At 36.8% G+C, this 24,675-nt stretch overlaps 3 protein-coding genes and 1 pseudogene across 3 annotated transcripts; all 4 read left to right on the top strand.

Annotated features, from left to right (window-relative positions):
• On the top strand, window positions 9,274-10,919 carry LOC18768902 (1-aminocyclopropane-1-carboxylate oxidase homolog 1). The gene is made up of 3 exons (XM_007200599.2): window positions 9,274-9,910; window positions 10,041-10,359; window positions 10,482-10,919. The coding sequence occupies exons 1-3, from the start codon at window positions 9,399-9,401 to the stop codon at window positions 10,686-10,688; spliced, it is 1,038 nt and encodes a 345-aa protein (XP_007200661.1). The 5' UTR covers window positions 9,274-9,398; the 3' UTR covers window positions 10,689-10,919.
• Window positions 13,901-15,579, top strand: LOC18766149 (1-aminocyclopropane-1-carboxylate oxidase homolog 11). Its single transcript, XM_007199189.2, has 3 exons — window positions 13,901-14,496; window positions 14,635-14,956; window positions 15,060-15,579. Exons 1-3 carry the CDS (start codon window positions 13,958-13,960, stop codon window positions 15,312-15,314), a joined length of 1,116 nt encoding a protein of 371 aa, XP_007199251.1. The 5' UTR covers window positions 13,901-13,957; the 3' UTR covers window positions 15,315-15,579.
• Window positions 19,001-20,837, top strand: LOC18767242 (1-aminocyclopropane-1-carboxylate oxidase homolog 1). Its single transcript, XM_007199954.2, has 3 exons — window positions 19,001-19,600; window positions 19,739-20,060; window positions 20,164-20,837. The coding sequence occupies exons 1-3, from the start codon at window positions 19,062-19,064 to the stop codon at window positions 20,416-20,418; spliced, it is 1,116 nt and encodes a 371-aa protein (XP_007200016.1). The 5' UTR covers window positions 19,001-19,061; the 3' UTR covers window positions 20,419-20,837.
• Window positions 23,529-24,627, top strand: LOC18767845 (annotated as a pseudogene).

Below are 24,675 nucleotides of genomic sequence, written 5' to 3'. Positions count from 1 at the left end.
ATTTAAAGACGTCATATTTTTTATTGTCGTGAAAATTATATTTAACGTCGGCGTATTTTTATTGTCGTCGTTGTATGTCTATCTTGCGGCCTTGTTCTCTTAATATGTGTCATATTTTCCCTTTTTAACGACGGTCTTTTTAGAGAATTGGTCGTCTATTATCATCATCGATTGCTTTTTTTAGATCTTTTGCAGTACAAAGACGTCGTTTTGTATTTTTTGATGACGTTGTATTGTTTAACAACGACGGTTATTTAGCGTCGTGGTTTATGAGGGAAAAGATGACGGTGGATTCCACGACCATTGAAAAACCAAATACACGACGGTGATTTACCGTCGTCTTTTTGCTTTTTTGTAGTAGTGCCCCTATGTTACGTTTCAAAAGTCTAGCCCCTAAGATTATATGTACCCAGCAATAATATTTTCTTATGAATTCAAGCACCCATGATTATATGTACAATTAATATTGATTAGTTAGTAAGCTACAGCATTTCCAAGATGCCTAGAAATATTTGGACAAAAATCATATCAATATAAAACTGAACTACGTACTTTTTTAAAAAAATAAAACAAAAAAACAATTGTACACTCTTAAAAGGTGCAAGGTTTGCAGGCTTTCTGCTATCATTCTGAATTCAATAAACTTGAGGTTTTCTCATATATGGTGGATTCCATACTTGGGTTCTTTTAAGCTAATCGTTTGATTGTCTTCTATATTGTCACACTACATCAACATTGAAGTCCCAAATAGAAAGTTCAACATTTTATTATTCTTAGGGTGGGCGTGGGCTAGGTGAAGCACTCGTTGTTCATTGGGGCTCAAGTTTATTGAAGAATATTAAACTCCAACATCGGAAACTTAACAAAATAAATAAAATATATTATGATCAATAATTTCACTACTGATAGCATTGAGGCTTTTTTTTATGAAAACTTCACACTTGTCAAACATATGGTTAAATTAAAGACAATATCGATATTGCTAGTTATAGACTGAGAGTCATCCATAACATCATATTTCCCAGTAGCTTCTTTTATGCTAATAGTTTTTTGGACGGTTATCTTTCCAAAGCTAGACATGTGATGGTGAAAAATGATTACCACTTTCATAGACCAAGCCCTCTCCCGTCGAAAGACTTCAGGTTGGGTTGTTTGAGCTTGGGGGGAAAGGCCTTTCCATGTAAAGGGGTATGGCGTGACAATCCTTTTTGCTTTAACTTTCTTCATTCAATTGAGAAAGGGCAGGCGTGGTTGACAAGCCACTTTGAGGAGGCGACTGGACTGCAGTGCTTTCATCAAATGATGCATGTGGGCTGGGCCATTCCCATCCCAAAGGACGGCCAGATTCAGCCTGCCCTGGTCGGGAAGAGATTCACATAGAGACTATCGCTATCTGGAAATCTATTTCTTTCTATGTTAGCTAGCGAGGGCGGGCTTTCCTATGGTAGTCCTGCTGCAACCTCTGACCGTCCGTCCCGTCTCATCTTGATTTGGCGATTCGAAATTATTAAATCGAGTTTTCCACATGCGAAGTGCACTCAGTCTCATCATCAAATTCAATTCACACAGCCATTTGGAGGAGTTGGGAGATTCACCACCAACCATCAAATTCAACTCACATGTGTAGTACGTATTCGACAATATACAGGAAAGATGTTAGAAAATGAAATCTATATTGCCTAGTTTTCTTCACAACAAAGTTTAAGGGTTTGTTTAGTATTGCTTATAAAAAGGCTAAAAATGCTTTTTGATATTAAAAAAGTATTTTAAAAAGGGGTTTTTAATTTCAGTGGTCCTTAAAATTATACCCAAGTTTCAATTAATTTCCGTAACTTTTTTTTTAAGCAATTAAATTATTCAACTTTCTCATTCATTCCAATTGAGTCGTTCCTCACATTTTGACAATCAATCTAATTTTTACTTAGAGTATCTCCAACCGATATGTCAAATTGCCACATGGACATGAAATGACAAAAATTGAAGGTTAAAGTTGCACCAACCGAGCAGTCAAATCTTACATGGTTTTGAAGGCCGGAAGAGATATGTCAAAAATAATCATACCAAAAAGCTTGATGTAAAATATTTTTTTAGTTTGGACCTCACTATCATTTACTCTCTTGAAAAAACTTTATGCATTATATGAGCCCCATTTGCTTTTAAAAATATATAATAAAATAATATGATATTTGACATTTTAGGTGGAGTTAAATTTTTTCCAAACTGTCAAATTGTCACATAAACCATCAAATTCAAATTTAACATTTGACATCTCCCTGGGAGATGCTCTTCTTACCAAGGATGGGAGATGTCATGAATCGGGGAACTTAGATGGGGTGATCAAGGTATGAGAATCGGATCAACTACTCCCTCCTAGTTGATTTCATTCCCAATTTTGAGGGCATTCGATTATGGATTTAAATGTGGAACCCAAGTAATCTTTCATTCCTTATGTGTTAGTAAACGTAAGGGAAGTCATGAATTCGAATTATTCCATGTGTTAGTAAACACACACAAAAAATACGTACCTACATATGTGTGTGTGTATATATATATATATGAATACGTATGTAAAAGACTATAGCCGCTCGTCTATACTATTTATTAAATTCAAATTTTTTTTTTAAAGCAACGCCTCCCGCATATACTATATTTTTTTTATAAAAAAAAAAAAAAAAGAGTATCGCAGTGCGGCTATACTATTTTTAAATATAAAAAAAGTCCCCCAACCAATAGGGGCCACGTGTCAACACGTCTTTTTAAAAAAAAATTCAAAAGTGAGTATAGCCGTACGACTATACTATTGTTAAATATAAAAAAAGACCCCAGCCATTATGCCCACGTGTAAACACATTTCTTTTTAATAGAAATTCCAAAATTGGGTATAGCCGTGCGGCTGTACTCTTTTTTTCTTTCTTTTTTTTAAAAAAAAATTCTTGAAAATGCAAAAAAGGACCCTCCTAGACTAGTTGCATTGGTTTGTACCTTATGGATATTAATTTGCAATATATACAAAGTAGATATTAATATTCTACTATTTGATATTTTAATATAATTTTTATACCATATGTTATTCTTATTCAATAATACGTGAGAATTGTTGGTATAATACGTGAATTTGTGTGTGTTACAGAAAACTTTGTAAAAAATACTAGTATAAAATATTAGAAATACGTACGTATATGTACAATATGACTATTGTATGTTTGCTTTTTAAAAAAAACGTGAGACGTGTATAGAACACGAATGTATTGTTGAAAAATACGTACCTACATATGTGTGTGTGTGTGTGTGTGTGTGTGTGTGTATATATATATATGAATACGTATGTAAAAGACTATAGCCGCTCGTTTATACTATTTCTTAAATTCAATTGTTTCTGGAAAAAAAAAAGTAACGCATCCCGCCTCTACTATATTTTTAATATAAAAAAGGACCCCAACCACTACGCGCCACGTGTCAACACATAGCTTTCTTGAAAAAAAATTCAAAACTGAGTATAGCCGTGCGGCTATACTATTTTTAAATCTAAAAAATGTCCCCCAATCAATAGGGGCCACGTGTCACACACATCCTTTTTTAAAAAAAATTCAAAACTGAGTATAGCCGCTCGGCTATACTAATTTTTAATATAAAAAAGGACCCCAACCATTACGCACCACGTGCCAACACATAGCTTTCTTGAAACAAAATTCAAAACTGAGTATAGCCGTGCGGCTATACTATTTTTAAATCTAAAAAATGTCCCCCAATCAATAGGAGCCACGTGTCAACACATTATTTTTAAAAATAATTCAAAACTGAGTATAGCCGGTCGGCTATACTAATTTTTAATATAAAAAAGGACCCCAACCATTACGCACCACGTGTCAACACATAGCTTCCTTGAAAAAAAATTCAAAACTGAGTATCGCCGTGCGGCTATACTATTTTAAATCTAAAAAATGTCCCCCAATCAATAGGGACCACGTGTCAAGTCTAGCCGCTCGGCTATACTAATTTTTAATATAAAAAAGGACCCCAACCATTACGCACCACGTGTCAACACATAGCTTTTTTGAAAAAAAATTCAAAACTGAGTATAGCCGGGCGGCTATACTATTTTTCAATCTAAAAAATGTCCCCCAATCAATAGGGGCCACGTGTCAACACATTCTTTTAAAAAAATAATTCAAAACTGAGTATAGCCGCTCGGCCATACTAATTTTTAATATAAAAAAGGACCCCAACCATTACGCACCACGTGTCAACACATAGCTTCCTTGAAAAAAAATTCAAAACTGAGGATAGCCGTGCGGCTATACTATTTTAAATCTAAAAAATGTCCCCCAATCATAGGGACCACGTGTCAACACATTCTTTTTAAAGAAATAATTCAAAACTGAGTATAGCCGGTCGGCTATACTAATTTTTAATATAAAAAAGGACCCCAACCATTACGCACCACGTGTCAACACATAGCTTCCTTGAAAAAAAATTCAAAACTGAGTATAGCCGTGCGGCGATACTATTTTAAATCTAAAAAATGTCCCCCAATCAATAGGGACCATGTGTCAACACATTCTTTTTAAAAAAAATTCAAAACTGAGTATAGCCGTTCGGCTATACTAATTTTTAATATAAAAAAGGACCCCAACCATTACGCACCACGTGTCAACACATAGCTTTCTTGAAAAAAAATTCAAAACTGAGTATAGCCGTGCGGCTATACTATTTTTAAATCTAAAAAATGTCCCCCAATCAATAGGGGCCACGTGTCACACACTTTCTTTTTGAAAAAAAAATTCAAAACTGAGTATAGCCGCTCGGATATACTAATTTTTAATATAAAAAAGGACCCCAACCATTACGCACCACGTGTCAACACATAGCTTCCTTGAAAAAAAAATTCAAAACTGAGTATCGCCGTGCGGTTATACCATTTTAAATCTAAAAAATGTCCCCCAATCAATAGGGGCCACGTGTCACACACTTTCTTTTTTTAAAAAAAATTCAAAACTGAGTATAGCCGCTCGGATATACTAATTTTTAATATAAAAAAGGACCCCAACCATTACGCACCACGTGTCAACACATAGCTTCCGTAAAAAAAATTCAAAACTGAGTATAGCCGTGCGGCTATACCATTTTTAAATCTAAAAAATGTTCCCCAATCAATAGGGGCCACGTGTCAACACATTTTTTTTGAAAAAATAATTCAAAACTGAGTAGAGCCGTTCGGCTATACTAATTTTTAATATAAAAAAGGACCCCAACCATTACGCACCACGTGTCAACACATAGCTTCCATGAAAAAAAATTCAAAACTGAGGATAGCCGTGCGGCTATACTATTTTAAATCTAAAAAATGTCCCCCAATCAATAGGGACCACGTGTCAACACATTCTTTTTAAAGAAATAATTCAAAACTGAGTATAGCCGGTCGGCTATACTAATTTTTAATATAAAAAAGGACCCCAACCATTACGCACCACGTGTCAACACATAGCTTCCTTGAAAAAAAATTCAAAACTGAGTATAGCCGTGCGGCGATACTATTTTAAATCTAAAAAATGTCCCCCAATCAATAGGGACCATGTGTCAACACATTCTTTTTAAAAAAAATTCAAAACTGAGTATAGCCGTTCGGCTATACTAATTTTTAATATAAAAAAGGACCCCAACCATTACGCACCACGTGTCAACACATAGCTTTCTTGAAAAAAAATTCAAAACTGAGTATAGCCGTGCGGCTATACTATTTTTAAATCTAAAAAATGTCCCCCAATCAATAGGGGCCACGTGTCACACACTTTCTTTTTGAAAAAAAAATTCAAAACTGAGTATAGCCGCTCGGATATACTAATTTTTAATATAAAAAAGGACCCCAACCATTACGCACCACGTGTCAACACATAGCTTCCTTAAAAAAAATTCAAAACTGAGTATAGCCGTGCGGCTATACGATTTTAAATCTAAAAAATGTCCCCCAATCAATAGGGACCACGTGTCACGTATAGCCGCTCGGCTATACTAATTTTTAATATAAAAAAGGACCCCAACCATTACGCACCACGTGTCAACACATAGCTTCCGTAAAAAAAATTCAAAACTGAGTATAGCCGTGCGGCTATACCATTTTTAAATCTAAAAAATGTTCCCCAATCAATAGGGGCCACGTGTCAACACATTTTTTTTTGAAAAAATAATTCAAAACTGAGTAGAGCCGTTCGGCTATACTAATTTTTAATATAAAAAAGGACCCCAACCATTACGCACCACGTGTCAACACATAGCTTCCTTGAAAAAAAATTCAAAACTGAGGATAGCCGTGCGGCTATACTATTTTAAATCTAAAAAATGTCCCCCAATCAATAGGGACCACGTGTCAACACATTCTTTTTAAAGAAATAATTCAAAACTGAGTATAGCCGGTCGGCTATACTAATTTTTAATATAAAAAAGGACCCCAACCATTACGCACCACGTGTCAACACATAGCTTCCTTGAAAAAAAATTCAAAACTGAGTATAGCCGTGCGGCGATACTATTTTAAATCTAAAAAATGTCCCCCAATCAATAGGGACCATGTGTCAACACATTCTTTTTAAAAAAAATTCAAAACTGAGTATAGCCGTTCGGCTATACTAATTTTTAATATAAAAAAGGACCCCAACCATTACGCACCACGTGTCAACACATAGCTTTCTTGAAAAAAAATTCAAAACTGAGTATAGCCGTGCGGCTATACTATTTTTAAATCTAAAAAATGTCCCCCAATCAATAGGGGCCACGTGTCACACACTTTCTTTTTGAAAAAAAAATTCAAAACTGAGTATAGCCGCTCGGATATACTAATTTTTAATATAAAAAAGGACCCCAACCATTACGCACCACGTGTCAACACATAGCTTCCTTAAAAAAAATTCAAAACTGAGTATAGCCGTGCGGCTATACGATTTTAAATCTAAAAAATGTCCCCCAATCAATAGGGACCACGTGTCACGTATAGCCGCTCGGCTATACTAATTTTTAATATAAAAAAGGACCCCAACCATTACGCACCACGTGTCAACACATAGCTTTCTTGAAAAAAAATTCAAAACTGAGTATAGCCGTGCGGCTATACTATTTTTAAATCTAAAAAATGTCCCCCAATCAATAGGGGCCACGTGTCACACACTTTCTTTTTTAAAAAAAAATTCAAAACTGAGTATAGCCGCTCGGATATACTAACTTTTAATATAAAAAAGGACCCCAACCATTACGCACCACGTGTCAACACATAGCTTCCTTGAAAAAAAATTCAAAACTGAGTATAGCCGTGCGGCGATACTATTTTAAATCTAAAAAATGTCCCCCAATCAATAGGGACCACGTGTCAACACATTCTTTTAAAAAAAAAATTCAAAACTGAGTGTAGCCGCTCGGCTATACTAATTTTTAATATAAAATAGGACCCCAACCATTACGCACCACGTGTCAACACATGGCTTTCTTGAAAAAAAATTCAAAACTGAGTATAGCCGTGCGGCTATACTATTTTTAAATCTAAAAAATGTCCCCCAATCAATAAAGGCCACGTGTCAACACATTTTTTAAAAAAAAAATAATTCAAAACTGAGTATAGCCGGTCGGCTATACTAATTTTTAATATAAAAAAGGACCCCAACCATTACGCACCACGTGTCAACACATAGCGTCCTTGAAAAAAAATTCAAAACTGAGTATAGCCGTGCGGCTATACTATTTTAAATCTAAAAAATGTCCCCCAATCAATAGGGGCCACGTGTCAACACATTCTTTTTAAAAAATAATTCAAAACTGAGTATAGCCGCTCGGCTATACTAATTTGTAATATAAAAAAGGACCCCAACCATTACGCACCACGTGTCAACAGATAGCTTTCTTAAAAAAAATTCAAAACTGAGTATAGCCGTCCGGCTACACTATTTTTAAATCTAAAAAAACCCCTCTGAGTATAGCCGTTCGGCGATACTATTTTTAAATCTAAAAAATGTCCCCCAATCAATAGGGGCCACGTGTCAACACTTTCTTTTTAAAAAAATAATTCAAAACTGAGTATAGCCGGCGGCTATACTAATTTTTAATATAAAAAAGGACCCCAACCATTACGCACCACATGTCAACACATAGCTTCCTTGAAAAAAAATTCAAAACTGGAAAACTCTCAAATGTAACGAGAATATTGACGGTATGGAGATGATACAAGGAAACTATTTGCTATAATAATAGTGTTATTTGAAAATGAAACCATGATGTGGTCATGTTTAAGCTGTGTTCAAATGAAGGTGTATGATTCATGACTGAAGATAACTTGTTTTACCCAAATTCAAATAAAGCTAAAGGTAGTCATCGATTGCTATGAGGCTAACTTTTCAAATGGTTGGTGAAGATCTGAACTGAGATTCTTTGATGGCTTTTGGTATTCATGTATGTTGTAAAGGGTTGCAAGGTTGATGAGAATGGAAATGGTTTATGAAAATGAAAATAGTTTATACATAGTTGTTGAGAAGCAAAATCTCTTGTCGTTGAATTTGTTTCCTAGTTAAAGAATAAAATCAGACTAAACAAGACTTAGAAGAATAAAAGAATTATGGAGCTCATTGACAACGATGATGAGTTGCCTATTGGGGCCCAATTAGGTAGGAATAATGGCATCAATTGCAGCGAATTAAAAAAAAGAAGCCGTGTTTGTTATTATATCACAATAATATAAACATGCTATAAGATTTTCCTTTATATAATTCTAGTTACGAGTTATTCGTATTTGACACTAGTTCAATACACGTATTATTTACATTCAACATATATGATGTCACATACGGACTCGTGTCACTACTTTCATGGTGTCTTGAAAGCTTTCAACCGCACATCTCATCTTAGTTGAAGTATATAAAATTGCACACATCAGCTGACACATCTAGTCAGCTAAAGGTTGCCGGAAAATGTTGTCTAAATAGGCTCTAGTCAATTGTAAGAAGGCCGGCTTTTCTTTACTTTATTTGTTTTTCTCCAAGAACAAGAGACTCTAAGAACGCACCAACCCACCCACTGCTCTGCCACTGATATATATATATATATATATATATATATATATATATGGAACCCACCAAAAGTTGTAGTTGGTGTAGATTTTAGCTAGGATTTGATGTTCGATTCTATTTGTCGATTGTCTTTTTTATTTAACAATATTAACTATTGTCGTTGCATGTGTGTAAAAATCATGAATTCTCCAACGCCGGCTTCATCATTATCTTCATCTTTTTTCTCCAAGTTAAACAGAAGAACGTTTGAATTCTTTTGTTCTCTCTTGAATCTCTATATAAGTAGCAAGATAAACTTGCACTGCCACAAACCATTAAACTTGTTTTCCACTAATCAAAAAGAAATAATTCAAAATGGCAGTTGTGGACTGTGAGCTGGAGAAGGAATTGAAACAATTCGATGAAACAAAAGCTGGTGTCAAAGGCCTGGTAGACGCTGGGGTGACCAAGCTCCCAAGAATGTTCAGACACCCTCCAGAGACCCTACCTTCCCCAAACCAAAACAATGGCGTTGACTCCAACCTCCAAGTTCCTGTCATTGATCTCAAGGATGTCGACATCTGCGACAGGCGAAAAGAGATCATCAACGACCTTCGAAAAGCAGCTGAAGAATGGGGTTTCTTTCAGATTGTGAATCATGGAATTCCAATTGCTGTCATGGATGAGGTGCTCAAAGGTGTTCGAGGTTTTCATGAGCTTCCCCAGGAGGCCAAGGAGGAGTGGTATTCGCGCGATTTTAAGAAGAAGGTCAACTTCTTCAGCAATGGAGAATTGAAAGTTTCGACCCCGGCTGATTGGAGAGACACCTTGTCATGCAAGGTCCTAGAAGATGAATGTAACTTTGAAGCCATCCCCGAAGTTTGCAGGTAAATGAGTTATGCTACGCTCGCTAATATGATCTTTTTTTATATAGAAAATTTGGTTTTTCCCCCTTTAAATGATGATATTTTAAAATATGAGCTTACTCTAAAACTCATTTATACGCTTATTTCACAGAGAGCAGGTACGCGAGTATATGAAATACATCGTTAAAGTGCAAGAGAAGCTATCCAAATTATTTTCGGAAGCTTTAGGGCTGGACAGTGATTACCTTGAGAACCTAAGGTGCTTCAAATCGAGGTCACTGGCATGCCACTATTACCCGGTTTGCCCCGATCCCCATTTGACTCTAGGAGGTACCAGGCACTCCGACCTCGGCTTCCTCACCTTGCTCCTCCAAGACAGCAGCGGCCTGCAAGTTCTTCATGACAATGTTTGGATCGACGTGCCCCCAGTTGAGGGAGCTTTGCTTACCAATCTTGCCGACATGTTGCAGGTAATGTAACTGCTAGCTATTTTTCTACACCCAATTAGATGTTTTCTTCCCATTCATTCAAGTTATAACACATGTATATTTATGGATATTATAGTCCGTAATTATTTGACGTAATTTTACAGATTGTTACTAATGGCAAGTTCAAGAGTGTAGAGCACAGAGTTTTGATGCCAGCGACCCTCGAGCCTCGTACATCAATTGCATGTTTTGTTGGTACCGACGACCTCCAGAAACCATATGGGCCGATAAAGGAGCTTATTTCCGAAGACAATCCGGCAATTTACAAAGAAGTTCTATTTGGAGAATACATGAACCGCTACAAACTATAGGTTTTAAGGTATAAGATGGTAATTTCGTGCTTCCTTATTTCCGAGCTGCACTGAGGCTTATGGTTATATGTTACTGTTTGGTTGTGTTCTCTGGTAATAATGTAATTCTACTTTTCTGAAGAATTTGTGTATGATATGATGATCTGTTGATCATGTCCTCTCAGTTATAATAAATGAAGGGTTGCACAAAGATCCCAAAGCTATTACATAATAAATTGATTTATAAGCTATAACATCATGTCTTATTAATATGTGAATCAAACCCGAACGCACTTGGGACGAGAGAAAGAGAATTTGATCCACTTTTTTATTATGATGTCACCTAAATTCGGGAGTTTTGTACGTTAGCTCGAATGATCGGTAAAACCATGTATTTAGCTCTATATTTAAAATTCGCCCTTTATGTTGTAAGATATAAACCGATAAGTTAATAAAGTATTATAGTTTGAAAAGGCGATCTATATAAACCTTGAAATATTTGACTACATGTCCACGTACTTGTTTTATAATTAAATTTAAACATGGTAACGTTGTAAATTTATTTCATGACAAAGGGTATTTTTTTAGTCTCAAAAAACCAACAAACTATGGCAATGGTGTTTGCTTAGTGTCCTACAAGTACTTGAGTTAGTCACTCTCTGGTTAGTCAAAAGTTGAAAATGGTACTTTGCAACGTGACCTTCTTTAAGGGGACGTTGCTTGGTTCATTACGTGGAAGGAAGAAATGAGTCATTTTTCCTGACAGTTAAAATAATAGTCTAACACATGCACAAGAAAAAGTTTTTGCATATTAAAATTACGCAAAGAAAATCTTCTACACATTTGATACCAACCGATATAATATGTGACATGAAACTCACGTTATTTGGGATGTCATTCTTTTAACATTATTCAACATTTTTCATTAATTAACCCCTAAAAATTAAAATATTTTCTCAGGAAAAAAAAATCTAAGAAATTCCAGAATCGCATATCGACCTATCGTGACCTATCCATTTCGATACAATTTGTTCTTGGCATACACTAACCCTACACTACAATTTGTTATTTACAATACTGATCTTGGTATTAGTTTGAATTGTAGATTTCATGGTGCAGTCGCTCCTTGAAACGCCATATGTCACATCCACCCAAGTAAGCAACAGATGAAGTGATAATGGGTTGATGGAGACATTCTTGGTGCTTTTTCATTTCTTGAGATTATTACAAATTTCTGAGTTTGATGATTCAACCTCCTTTGATAGAAACATATATAATGTAGTCAACAACTATAGTCTATATAAACATAAAATATTTGATTACATTTCGATATATACTTGTTTTACAAATTAAATTTAAACATGCATGTAGTTCGTGGCCTTTTTTTTTTTTTTTTTTTTGGGGTTATTTAAATTACGCATGTTTGTCGTGGTTTGTTGTGATTTTATTTCATGGCAAAGGGCAGTTTTAATTCTCAAAAGTTACACCAAACTCACAAATTATGTCAATAGCTTTTGCTTATTTTAAAGTAAATTGCACACCACCATGCATGCATCAAGCATGCCCTACAAGTACTTGAGTTTTGTCTCTCTGGTTAGTCCTAAAATCAAAATGGCACATGCAACCGGACTTTTCTAAGGGGACGGCGATTTTTCAAAAGGACGAATTGTAAATTTTTACTCATCATTTTAACTTAATGTGTATTATTATTATTTTTTTCAATAGTTAATATGTGTTCATAAACCTAACCATAATTAATATATGTTCATGGACATAACTATAACATTCCACATCGACCAACAGAGAGTGAGTGATGTGCTTTATATGTACATGTCCGCCTCCATCTAGCACGAGACCTTTTGGGAGTTCACTGGCTTCGGAGTCATGAGAATTCCGAAGTTAAGCGAGTTGGGGCTAGAGCAATCCCAAGATAGGTGACCCATTGGGAAGTTGCTCGTGAGTTCCCAAAAACAAAATCGTGAGGACAGAGAGAGGGGCCCAAAACGGACAATATCGTGTTACAGCGGAACCAATCTCGGAATGTAACAATAACCATAATTAATATATGTTCATGGACATAACCATTGTTTTAGTTGGTTGTTTTTTTTCTTTTTCTAATCTTACAGATATCAAATCAAATGGCAGAAGTATTTAATTAACACAAATACAACTCAAATGCGATTCATGAAATTAAATTAGGAAAAGAAGAAGGGGTTATAGGGGTAAATGGCCCCACTCATCAATCTCTATATTTAACATTTTTTTCTGCCCCTTGGTGGTGGATCTGCTCTGATGGTGTTGTTGGCTTGCTATGTGGTGCGGCTGCTCCTGTGTTCTAGATCTAGGATTTTTTTTGTTTAATATTTTATGGGCTTTTGTTGTATATTTGGACCTGCTTTATTTGTTGGTGTTGAGAGCTGCATTTGAATTGAGCTTTCCTAGAACAAAATGAACAGAATCCCTTGACCCCAAAAAAAAAAAAAAAGACATTTTTTCTGTTGCTGAGCTGTGCCCAGTAATTCATTTCAAGGAGGCGGTTGGTGGGGAAAGCGTTTGTGGAAATGATTCAGTGATGGCTGCGTCATGCATTAATTCTTGTTCGGTGGATTTTGCGCTATTTTCCACATAAGGGGGCTTGTTGCAATGTTCATTTCTACTGCCTTCATCACTCAATGGAAATTGAGTGTATGGAAAGGGAAGCTTCTTTCTCTTAAAAACATATATTAAACATTATGGGGCCTCTCGCTTTCAATAAGAAAAGTTTATGGCCTCGTTGTGATTGATTCAGTTGAGAAGCCTCTAAATAATTCAACAATGTCACCTGTATTATAGAGAAAGAAGACTTTTCTACACCTAGTCAGAAGATGGCTTTTGTGCACCAATGGTTGCATTTTGGTTGATAGAAAAGGGACAAAACTGTTTACATTTTCACGTTCGAAAGTCTACACTGAATCAAGAAAAAAATGTCGTACTTATGAGAAAATAGGAAGGAAAATGAAACACTCCATCCACCTTGAGTTTCATTTTCCCTTCTTAGAACATCCTCATTGGCTAAAATTTAGGCATTAGTGTATGTAGGTTCTAGATTCTTGCATTTTTTTCATTTTTTTGGGTCAACATTCCAGATTCTTGCCTTAGCTGTATAAAATTATAACAAATTTCAGGTGGAAAGCAAGCTATATAAAATTATTATTTGTTTAATACAAGCAGCATATCTAGTACGAGGCGAGGCAGTGTATATAAATAGGACACGGCCCTTAACTGATTGCATACCAACAATTCAAGTGAAGATGGCACCAGCACTCGTCGATTACGCCGCCGCTGAAAAAGAATTGTACGAGTTTGATGACCTCAAAATCGGTGTCAAAGGCCTCGTGGATGCTGGGGTGACCCACATTCCCAGGTTCTTCATCCACCCACCGGAGTGTCGTGCAAACAACTCATCAACTCCGCAGAAAAACGGCGCTGATGGAGTTGAAATCCCCGTCATCGATCTCCAAGGGTTTAACGAGAACGATGACCGGCGAGTAAAGATGGTCAATGCCATGAGATATGCATGCGCTACGTGGGGTTTCTTTCAGATAGTTAACCATGGAGTTCCAGTTGCTGTAATGGAGGAGATGGTGGAAAGTATAAGAAGGTTCCATGAGCAGCCCCAGGAGGCCAAGATGGAGTGGTACTCACGTGACTTTAGTCGCACGGTGAATTATTATAGCAGTGGAGATATCAAGGGGCGCGCACAACCAGTACCAGCTGAATGGAAGGACACTTTGTCCTGCAGAGCTGCAGATGATCAGTGGGATTTTGATGCACTTCCTGAATTGTGCAGGTGTGCTTAATAATTTCTAGATGGGCTAGTAGATCATCTAACCAACCATATTAATTTGATCTAATTTTATTATTACTATATATAGTATACGGAAAATGTTCTCTAACTAGATTGTTCACTTTACGTGTGTTTTTTCAGGCACGAAATGAAGGAGTATATGAAAAACGTGATCGATCTGCAGGAAAAGCTATCTGAATTAATGTCAGAAGCGTTGGGGCTCAGTAAAGATCACCTATCGAGCACGGGGTACTTGAAGTCTATCAAGTTATCGGGTCACTATTACCCAGCTTGCCCTGAGCCCGATTTGACTCTAGGCACAATCAAACACTCGGACCCCTCCCTTCTCACCTTGGTCCTACAAGACAAGAGCAATGGCCTCCAAGTTCTCCATAATGATCTATGGGTTGATGTGCCCAAGGTGGACGGAGCTTTTGTGGCGAACATCGGTGACTTTATGCAGGTATAGGCTCGATATCCGTACCATATTAGTAATTAATTTTTTAATCAACTAGCCATTAGTCCAGTAATCTTTATGCAAGTCTAAACTAGGCATTTATTTGCAGTTGCTTAGCAATGACAAGTTCATGAGTGTGGAGCACAGAGTACTGGCTACCCCGCTTGGCAGGCCAAGAATATCAGCTGTATCTTTTTTCCTTCCTTGTGCTAAGGATAGAATTAAGCCATGTGGACCAATCAAGGAGCTTCTCTCTGATAACAGTCCCCCCATATACAGGATTACATCTTATGAAGAGTTTATGAGGCATTACAGAGTTGTTGGGCAAATTGGCGGCCGTGCCCTGCCTCACTTTAAACTGTAGCTAGTGATGACTCAATGAAGATGGTATTTTCATGTGTCTGTGCTGAGTACATGAATGGGAATGTACCCTAAAATAATCATAGCTCTTCAAGTTTAGGTTCAAAAGTACTATTTTTGTTATTGTAATAATAATAATGCAGGGCATCTCTGTATTAAATATATTTGAATTGTGTACTGGACACAAGCTTTTTGCAGTTCGCATATGACTGCACTGCTTGTATCGTTTTATGTTTCAATAATAAAAAATTAATACTTGTGTTTATGTATGTTGAGGATGATTTGGAGTAAATTGCCACCTGACTGAAATTCCTTAAACATAATTAAATCCCTTTAATCAAGGCAAACTATTCACGACATATCCCAAATTAAATATTGACATCATAAATTTTAATCAAATAAAACTCTTTTTTTAGGACCTTGCTTATTGAAAGAGACGATATATAGTATATTAAATTGTAGCGCCCCGAACCGGGGATCGATAGAAACCCTGCGTTCGGTGCGTGAGAAAGTAAAATAAAATAAAAAGAAAGCCGAAACAGGGTTTAAAATAAATTTCTCTTATAAAAATAACTCCAAAATCTTACAACTTTACAATTAATAAATAAAGCTATGATACTCTCTAATTCAGCCTCAACTGGTTTACTCCTTGTCTTACCCACTAATTTATTTGAAAATTTAAACAGGGTAAGTGATGAGCAACCACTGTTCAGTGAGTAGATTATGTAATATGCCAGTCAAGCAATGCCGTTTTACACACTCTTTAAAATATCATGAAAAGGTACACCAATCCAGATCATATCACATCATCCCTTTATATCTCGATTATCCTTCATAGCATGTAAACAACCACGTGACCCTTATTGGTCTCACTGCCCCTATATCCCCGTGTGGTACATCTATGATCTATCCCTCGAATACCCCAACAGTGAAGTTCTCATATTCCATGAATAATACATACTTCACAATTAATATTCCAATCAATATATATATATAGTGTGAAAGGTTGCACCAAATAAGACATGTTTGACTTGAAATAGAGAGATATTTGTAAATAGAACAAATCCACGATAATTCATGGTTTTCATATTTTATCACAAAATAAAAACTTTTAAAACACATTACATAAACCACTCACCTCAATAATAAAAATCCTTAAAATAAATTGGCAAGACAACCCATCTACCTATCTCCATCCACTACCACGCATGCCACGAAAACAAGGAAATGGTTCCTATTTTACTACATAGGCGGCAACTACTTTCCTTCAATTGGTCCAATGTATGGCAGTTGATAAGGTTTGGCTCCAAGTTTAGATAGCTGTTATTGGAATGCCAACACCTCATGCTCAAATAGAGCTTAGTCATCTAGGTATAATGACACTTGGAGTCTAAAGTTTGTTTTAGATAACAACTAGGCTATTGAACTTGGTCAGAAACAAACAAAGAAATAAAGCTGTCTAAAACAAAACATATAAATATTACTATTTTTAATAACTAATAAGGAAAATTTATGAAAATATAACACGTACCAAGATAATTATATATATATAAGTTATAAACAAAATATGTAACAAAATATTTAATTTCCCGGAAATATAATATATATATTAAAAATACAGGATTTCATATAAACTCACACACACTACATGAATGCTAGGACTCAAACTCAAAATCTTTACATGAGAGAGTAATTCATCCAAACCACTATACTAGTGGTTCTTTGTAATAAAACAATTTAAATATCAACGCAGTTGACATCTCCCCGGGCAGAGATCGACATTAGATCGCACTCGCATATGGTATTCAAAAAGTAGCTAAAGAAAAATATTGGCATATGAGAGACTCTGAGTATTGGGTATATAGATTGACAGGCCTCTCGTGAAGGTGTTTGATGAAATGCCTCAAAGAGATTCTTAGTAATGACAAGTTCAAGGGTATTTCTGCAGTCTGAATTACACATGTATTTGCAGTTGCTTAGTAATGACAAGTTCAAGAGTGTGGAGCACAGAGTACTGGCTACCCCACTTGGCAAGCCAAGAATATCAGTTGTATGTTTTTTCCTTCCTTGGGCTAAGAATCCCCCATATACTAGGATCACCTCTTATGAAAAGTTTATGAACCATTACAGTGTTGTTGCGCAAATTGGGGGCCATGCCTTGCCTCACTTTAAACTGTAGTTAGTGAGCCTATTTCTGCATGTGGCTTGGCTGCCATATGCCCAAGCGAACTCCTAAGCATGGCTCCGGTTGCAATAGATTCATACTTATCCGGTCATCATCATGGCGTATTGAGTGGTATGTTGAGCTCAGTGAGTGGTGTTGCACCACTTTAAGGAGTCATTTTTCCTTATAGGCAAACAACAATCTGACACATGTAAAAGAGAAGTTTTTGCACATTAAAATTACAACAAGAAAAAAAAAAGAAGAGAAACTTTTACACATTAAATACCAACTGATGTAGCATGTGACATGAAACTCCTGTGATTTGCGATATCAATCTTTTGACATCTAAGAAAGAGTCACATATCGATCCAGTGCGACCTGACCCATCCATTTAACAACTTTGGCGCCGCCACCATATTTGGTCCACTGTCACAAGGAGATTGCTGCCGCCACCATAACGTGCCATCACGACCATCGTGACACCATGAATGTAAATTTGTTTCAATAATTTACGGGTCCAAATAAGATATGAGTTTAGGTCATCTTTCATGGAGGAGAAAGAGAGAGAGAGAAATAAATAAAAAAACCCATGTCTCAATGGAAACCAAATTTCATTTCATCAATTTGTTATTTGCATGGACTAACCTACAATATAGATGTCGCTATTAGTTTTAATTGGAGATTTGATGGTACCGTCCCTCCTCAAATCCACGTAAGCAACAGAAGAAGTTACGTCAGATCTTGCTGTTTTCTCTTGGTGTTTTTTCATTTCTTGGGATTATTATAAATTTCCGAGTTTGACTGTTTGAATTCAACCTCTCTTTTCCTTTGATAGAAGAAACATATAATATATTCAACTACTATAGTCTGAAAAGGTTGTCCATATAAGCATAAAAATATTTGATTACATCTCCACGTGTACATGTTTTACAATTAAATTAAAACATGCATGTTTTTCATGGCTATTTTTTTAATTACGAATGTTTTTTCATGGCAAAGGGCATTTGTGAATTCTCAAAACTTAATTAGGAGAAGAAGAAGGGGTTAATGACCCCACTCATCTAATTACGTAACAATTATTCTGCCACCCTACACCAGTAATTCATGGGAAAGTGCTTGTCGAAATGCCTCAATGAGGCTGAGTCGTGCATTCATTATTATATGGGATGGGTGTTGTTGCGCTATATATTTTCTACATAAGGGGAACTCCTTTATATAGGAAAGTTGTTTCTCTTAAAAAAAGAGCCGTCCACAGTTGTTTACCAGCTAATAGCGGCCTCTTAATAATTTAATCATATCTATCACATGTATCACTCAACAAATTACTGATTCTATATCTTATATTGTAAAGGCGCAATCAGCTTACTTGAAGGCATTGGGGTAGGATCTAGATTCTTGCCTTAGCTGTACAAATTTGAAACAAATTTCATCATGTGCAAAGCAATACTTTACATTCTTTGTTTAATACAAAGCACCATACATACTACGAGGCAGCTGTGTATATAAATATGAAAGGGCCCTTCAACTAATTGCACACCAACAATTCAAGTGTCTGACTCCAAAAAAAACACAACAATTCAAGTGAAGATGGCACCAGCACTTGTCGATTACACCGCCGCTGAAAAAGAATTGTACGAATTTGATGACCTCAAAATCGGTGTCAAAGGCCTCGTGGATGCTGGGGTGACCCACATTCCCAGGTGCTTCATCCACCCACCGGAGTGTCGTGCAAACAACTCATCAACTCCGCAGAACAACGGGGCTGATGGAGTTGAAATCCCCGTCATCAATCTCCAAGGGTTTAACGAGAACGATGACCGGCGAGTAAAGATGGTCAATGCCATGAGATATGCATGCGCTACGTGGGGTTTCTTTCAGATAGTTAACCATGGAGTTCCAGTTGCTGTAATGGTGGAGATGGTGGAAAGTATAAGAAGGTTCCATGAGCAGCCCCAGGAGGCCAAGATGGAGTGGTACTCACGTGACTTTAGTCGCACGGTGAATTATTATAGCAGTGGAGATATCAAAGGGCGTGCACAACCAGTACCAGCTGAATGGAAGGACACTTTGTCCTGCAGAGCTGCAGATGATCAGTGGGATTTTGATGCACTTCCTGAACTGTGCAGGTGTGCTTAATAATTTCTAGATCAGCTAGTAGATCATCTAACCAACCATATTAATTTGATCTAATTTTATTATTACTATATATAGTATATGGAAAATGTTCTCTAACTAGTTTGTTCACTTTACGTGTGTTTTTGCAGGCGCGAAATGAAGGAGTACATGAAAAACATGATTGACCTGCAGGAAAAGCTATCTGAATTAATGTCAGAAGCGTTGGGGCTCAATAAGGATCACCTATCCAGCACCGGGTACTTGAAGTCTATCAAGTTATCGGGTCACTATTACCCTGCTTGCCCTGAGCCCGATTTGACTCTAGGCACAATCAAACACTCGGACCCCTCCCTCCTCACCTTAGTCCTACAAGACAAGAGCAATGGCCTCCAAGTTCTCCATAATGATCAATGGGTTGATATTCCAGCGGTGGAAGGAGCTTTTGTTGCGAACATTGGTGACTTTATGCAGGTAGGCTCGCTCTCCGTATCATATATTACTAATTAATTTTTTAATCAACTAGCTATTGGTCTAGTAGTATTTCTGGGAGTCTCAACTATACATGTATCTGCAGTTGCTTAGTAATGACAAGTTCAAGAGCGTGGAGCACAGAGTATTGGCTACCCCGTTTGGCAAGCCAAGAATATCAGCTGTATCTTTTTTCCTTCCTTGTGCTAAGGACATACATAAGCCATGCGGACCAATCAAGGAGCTTTTGTCCGATAACAGTCCCCCCATATACAGGATCACCTCTTATGCTGAGTTTATGAGCCATTACAGAGTTGTTGGGCAAATTGGCGGTCGTGCCTTGCCTCACTTTAAAGTGTAGCTGGTGAGCCTAGCTAAATCCTAAGCATGGGTCCGATTATGATACGTTCATGTATACAGTATTTTTACATAAAAATATCATACTTTTTGGGTCATTTTGGCGCATTAAGTGGTATATTTAGCTCATTGAGTGGTGTAATACCACTTAAAAGGGTTAAATGTACTACGAAATAGGCCATGATAACCTAACGAGTATTAAATTTTTTATGTGTTTGTACTGAATACGTGAGTGTGAATGTACCAAAAAGAATCGTAGCTCTTCAAAAGTACTATTTCTGTAATTGTAATAATAATGCAGTGCATCTGTATTAAAGATATTTGAACCGTGTGTAAGTAAATGTTTATTGTTTGCAGTTCCCAAGTGACTGCAGTGCTTGTATGTTCTTATGATTCAATAATAATAAAATTATTACTTGTTTATTGGGGGTTGGAGAAGCTGTTTATGGTCACATTTGGAAACATGGGTTTGGTTCACATGTGTTTGTTCAGACTTGTTTGATTGATTTTTATTCGATGCTGCGACGAATCAGTGAATCGAGAAAGGTGTTTGATGAAATGACTGAAAGAGACGCTTTTGCGTGGCCTACTTTGGTTTCATCTCACGCTCGAGTGGGGGATACGAGTTCCGCGAGGAACATAGCTACTTGGAATACTATGATCGACGGCTACGCTAGACTTAGCAATGTGGAGTCTGCAGAGTTGTTGTTTAATCACACGCCAACTGAGGACATAATCTCATGGACAACAATGATTGATTGTTATTCTCAGAACAAGAAATCTGGGGAAGCAATAGCAGTTTTTAATGACATGAGGATGAATGGGGAACTTGTGTTGGAATTCAGCAATTGAAGGGCTTGCAGTTCATCATGGATTTGCCAAAGAAGCACTGGCAATGTTTAGCAAGATGGAGAGAGAGAAGATCAAGCCAAATGGGATTACTTTGGTCAAATGTAATTATCTCAGCAATTAATTGTACTTTCCACATAAGGGGTTTTTTTTTTTTGGGTTGAAGATTAATACTAAGATGCTACAGAGAGTTTTCTTCTGCTCACGGTTACGGCACATGAAACAGCCAAGATGTAAATGTATATTCATTTCTACTACCTTCACTCAATAATTTTCATACGAAAACTAAATCTGGCTTTTGTGTACCTATGGTTACGTTTGGTGGGTAGGAAAATAGACTTGGGAATAGAAAATCATTTACTTTTCCATGTTTGATAAATTAAGACTTGAGAAAAGATTTCTTGGCTCATGGGTTCCAATTTCTATCCGCATATGAAACGAAGGCAAACATTAATGTCTCTATTAACAATTAAATATATCAAGATAAGCATTAACTACACTTTTGAGTTCTGTTATTTCCACCTCATGTCAAATTTCCCCACCCACTATTTTTTCAAAAAGAGGCGTCACATAGTACATGTGAATTTCTTTTATTTTTTTGCGAATATAGATTTTAACTAAAGATAATTAATGATAAATAACATATAATGTAAAGTGTAGAATTCACGGATTTGAAATAGGGACAGATCGAAAATTCAATGGAAACTGCAGAAGCTCATGACCTTAATAACTGCACTTACTTCTAAATTTATTTCCTCAAAGCATCACTTTCAATGTAAACCAATAAGTCAGAAGCTACCTTTCTAAGTAAGCAAACAAAAACAAAAACAAAAACAAAAAATTGTTGGATGCAACGTTTTGCCCTTGTTTTCTTACACAAAACAATGCCACACACGTTTCTGTGAGTATCTCCACTTTAATAGAGCAGCAGGATAACTTTTTCCCTTTGTTGAATGTGTCACACACGAGACTGACAAAAGAAAAAGGAGGCTTTACTTTAGTCAACAAACAACCGGCCACAGACGTGACTTTCTAATTGCCATGCAATCCAAAACATCTACTAGTACGGTGCAGCTGTGTATATAAATATGAAAGTGCCCTTCAACTAATAATTGCATCCAACAATTCAAATGTCTGACCAGAGAAACAAAAAAACCAACAATTCAAAGTGAAGATGGCACCAGCACTTGTGATTACACCACCGCTGAAAAAGAATTGTTCGAGTTTGATGACCTCAAAATCAAGGATCGATTCAGGATTTCAAACTTGACTGAGCTAAATTTAACTTACATATAAACATATTAAGTAGATAGAAAATTCAACCGTATTATGTAATTTCATCGATAACAACAAATAATAATATACCACTAATCAAAGGGGGACATAAACAATTTCTTCTACTTTTATTTCTTTTTTTCCGCTCATTGTGCATTCTATTTTTTCCCTATGTGTAGAGATGTGCATATTTCCTTTTCTCCTTTATATATATTCTCCAGTGCACTGCAAGGAATTACTTAGGATGGTAGCTTATTCAATTGGTTGGACTCACTGGCAGACTCATGATTTTTTTAACGAAGGTGCAATTTTGACCAGGATTTATTTATTTAATAAATAAAAAACAAGCGTGCTCCAGTGACGGCTTTTATTTCTTCAATACATAAGAGTTAGGTTATTCTTGTAAAACTCTTTGTGGCGGCTTTTAACTAGATTGATGTTAGGTCCCTTCATGCATTCATATTATACATGAAAAATTGTTTTACGTAAAAATATTGGCTAACTATGAAAAATAGTTTTTCGGAATAATCATTTTTTCAAGATAATTTTTGGCGGCTTTTATTCCTTACACATCAAATAAGAAAACTTGATTTTATGGGATTTTAGTATGAAGTATATATTGACTTAATGAGCCATCATTTTTAGCCTAAATCTTATTTTGCACTAAAACCGATTTTTCATATTTTGATTTGGTGAGGATTTGATTTTCTAGTATTTTTATTTGAATACAAATGAGGGGTACTTCCTTATTTACATTGTAAACTTAAGTAAATGAAGTAATATAAAAATAAATGAAAGTAAAAGGAGAAAGACATTTACTTAAATACTGAAAATGGAAATAAGATAGAACCTTAGTAAACTGGGCTATAATTTTTTTATGAGCTGGGAAACAAAAAGCCACCTGGGCTAAAGCCCAGGTTAGCCATGCCTATGGTCCGTCCCTGCTCAAAATCGGTGTCAAGGGCCTCGTAGACGATGGGGTGACTCACATTCCCAGGTTCTTCATCCACCCACCGGAGTGTCGTGCAAACAACTCATCAACTCCGCAGACCAACGGCGCTGATGGAGTTGAAATCCCGGTCATCGATCTCGAAGGGTTTAACAAGAGCGATGACCGGCGAGTAAAGATGGTCAATGCCATTAGAGATGCATGTGCGACGTGGGGTTTCTTTCAGATAGTTAACCATGGAGTTCCACTTGCTATAATGGAGGACATGACGGAAAGCATAAGAAGGTTCCATGAGCAGCCCCAGGAGGCCAAGATGGAGTGGTACTCACGTGACTTTAGTTGCAAGGTGAATTATTATAGCAGTGGGGATATCAAGGGCGTGCAAAACCAGTACCAGCTGAATGGAGGGACACGTTGTCCTGCAGAGCTGCAGATGATCAGTGGGATTTTGATGCACTTCCTGAACTGTGCAGGTGTGCTTAATAATTTCTAGGTCAGCTAGTAGATCATCTATCCGAATTAATGTCAGAAGCGTTGGGGTTCAGTAAGGATCACCTATCGAGCACCGGGTACTTGAAGTCTATCAAGTTATCGGGTCACTATTACCCGGCTTGCCCTGAGCCCGATTTGACTCTAGGCACAATCAAACACTCGGACCCCTCCCTCCTCACCTTAGTCCTACAAGACAAGAGCAAGGGTCTCCAAGTTCTCCATAATGATCAATGGGTTGATGCACCGTCGGTGGACGGAGCTTTAATTTAGTGGCGAACATTGGTGACTTTATGCAGGTAGACTCGCTCTTCATTATTCATACCATATTATTTATTAATTTTAGAATCAACTTGGTATTGGCCTAGTAGTATTTCCACTGATGCGGAGCTACGTATAAATTTGCAGTTACTTAGTAATGACAGGTTCAAGAGTGTGGAGCACAGAGTACTGGCTACCCCCTCTACCCCGCTTGGCAAGCCAAGAATATCAGCTGTATCTTTTTATCTTCCTTGTTCTAAGGGCAGACTTAAGCCATGTGGACCAATCAAGGAGCTTCTGTCTCATAACAGTCCCCCCATATACAGGATCACCTCTTACAGAGTTGTTGGGCAAATTGGCGGTCGTGCCCTGCCTCACTTTAAACTGTAGCTGGTGAGCCTATATATGCATGTGGCTTGGCTGCCATATGCCCTTGCC

Source organism: Prunus persica, chromosome G8, assembly GCF_000346465.2.
Source record: "Prunus persica cultivar Lovell chromosome G8, Prunus_persica_NCBIv2, whole genome shotgun sequence".
Lineage (NCBI taxonomy): Eukaryota > Viridiplantae > Streptophyta > Magnoliopsida > Rosales > Rosaceae > Prunus > Prunus persica.
Note: the sequence above shows the minus strand (reverse complement) of the source record. Positions and strands in the feature narration are given on the sequence as shown.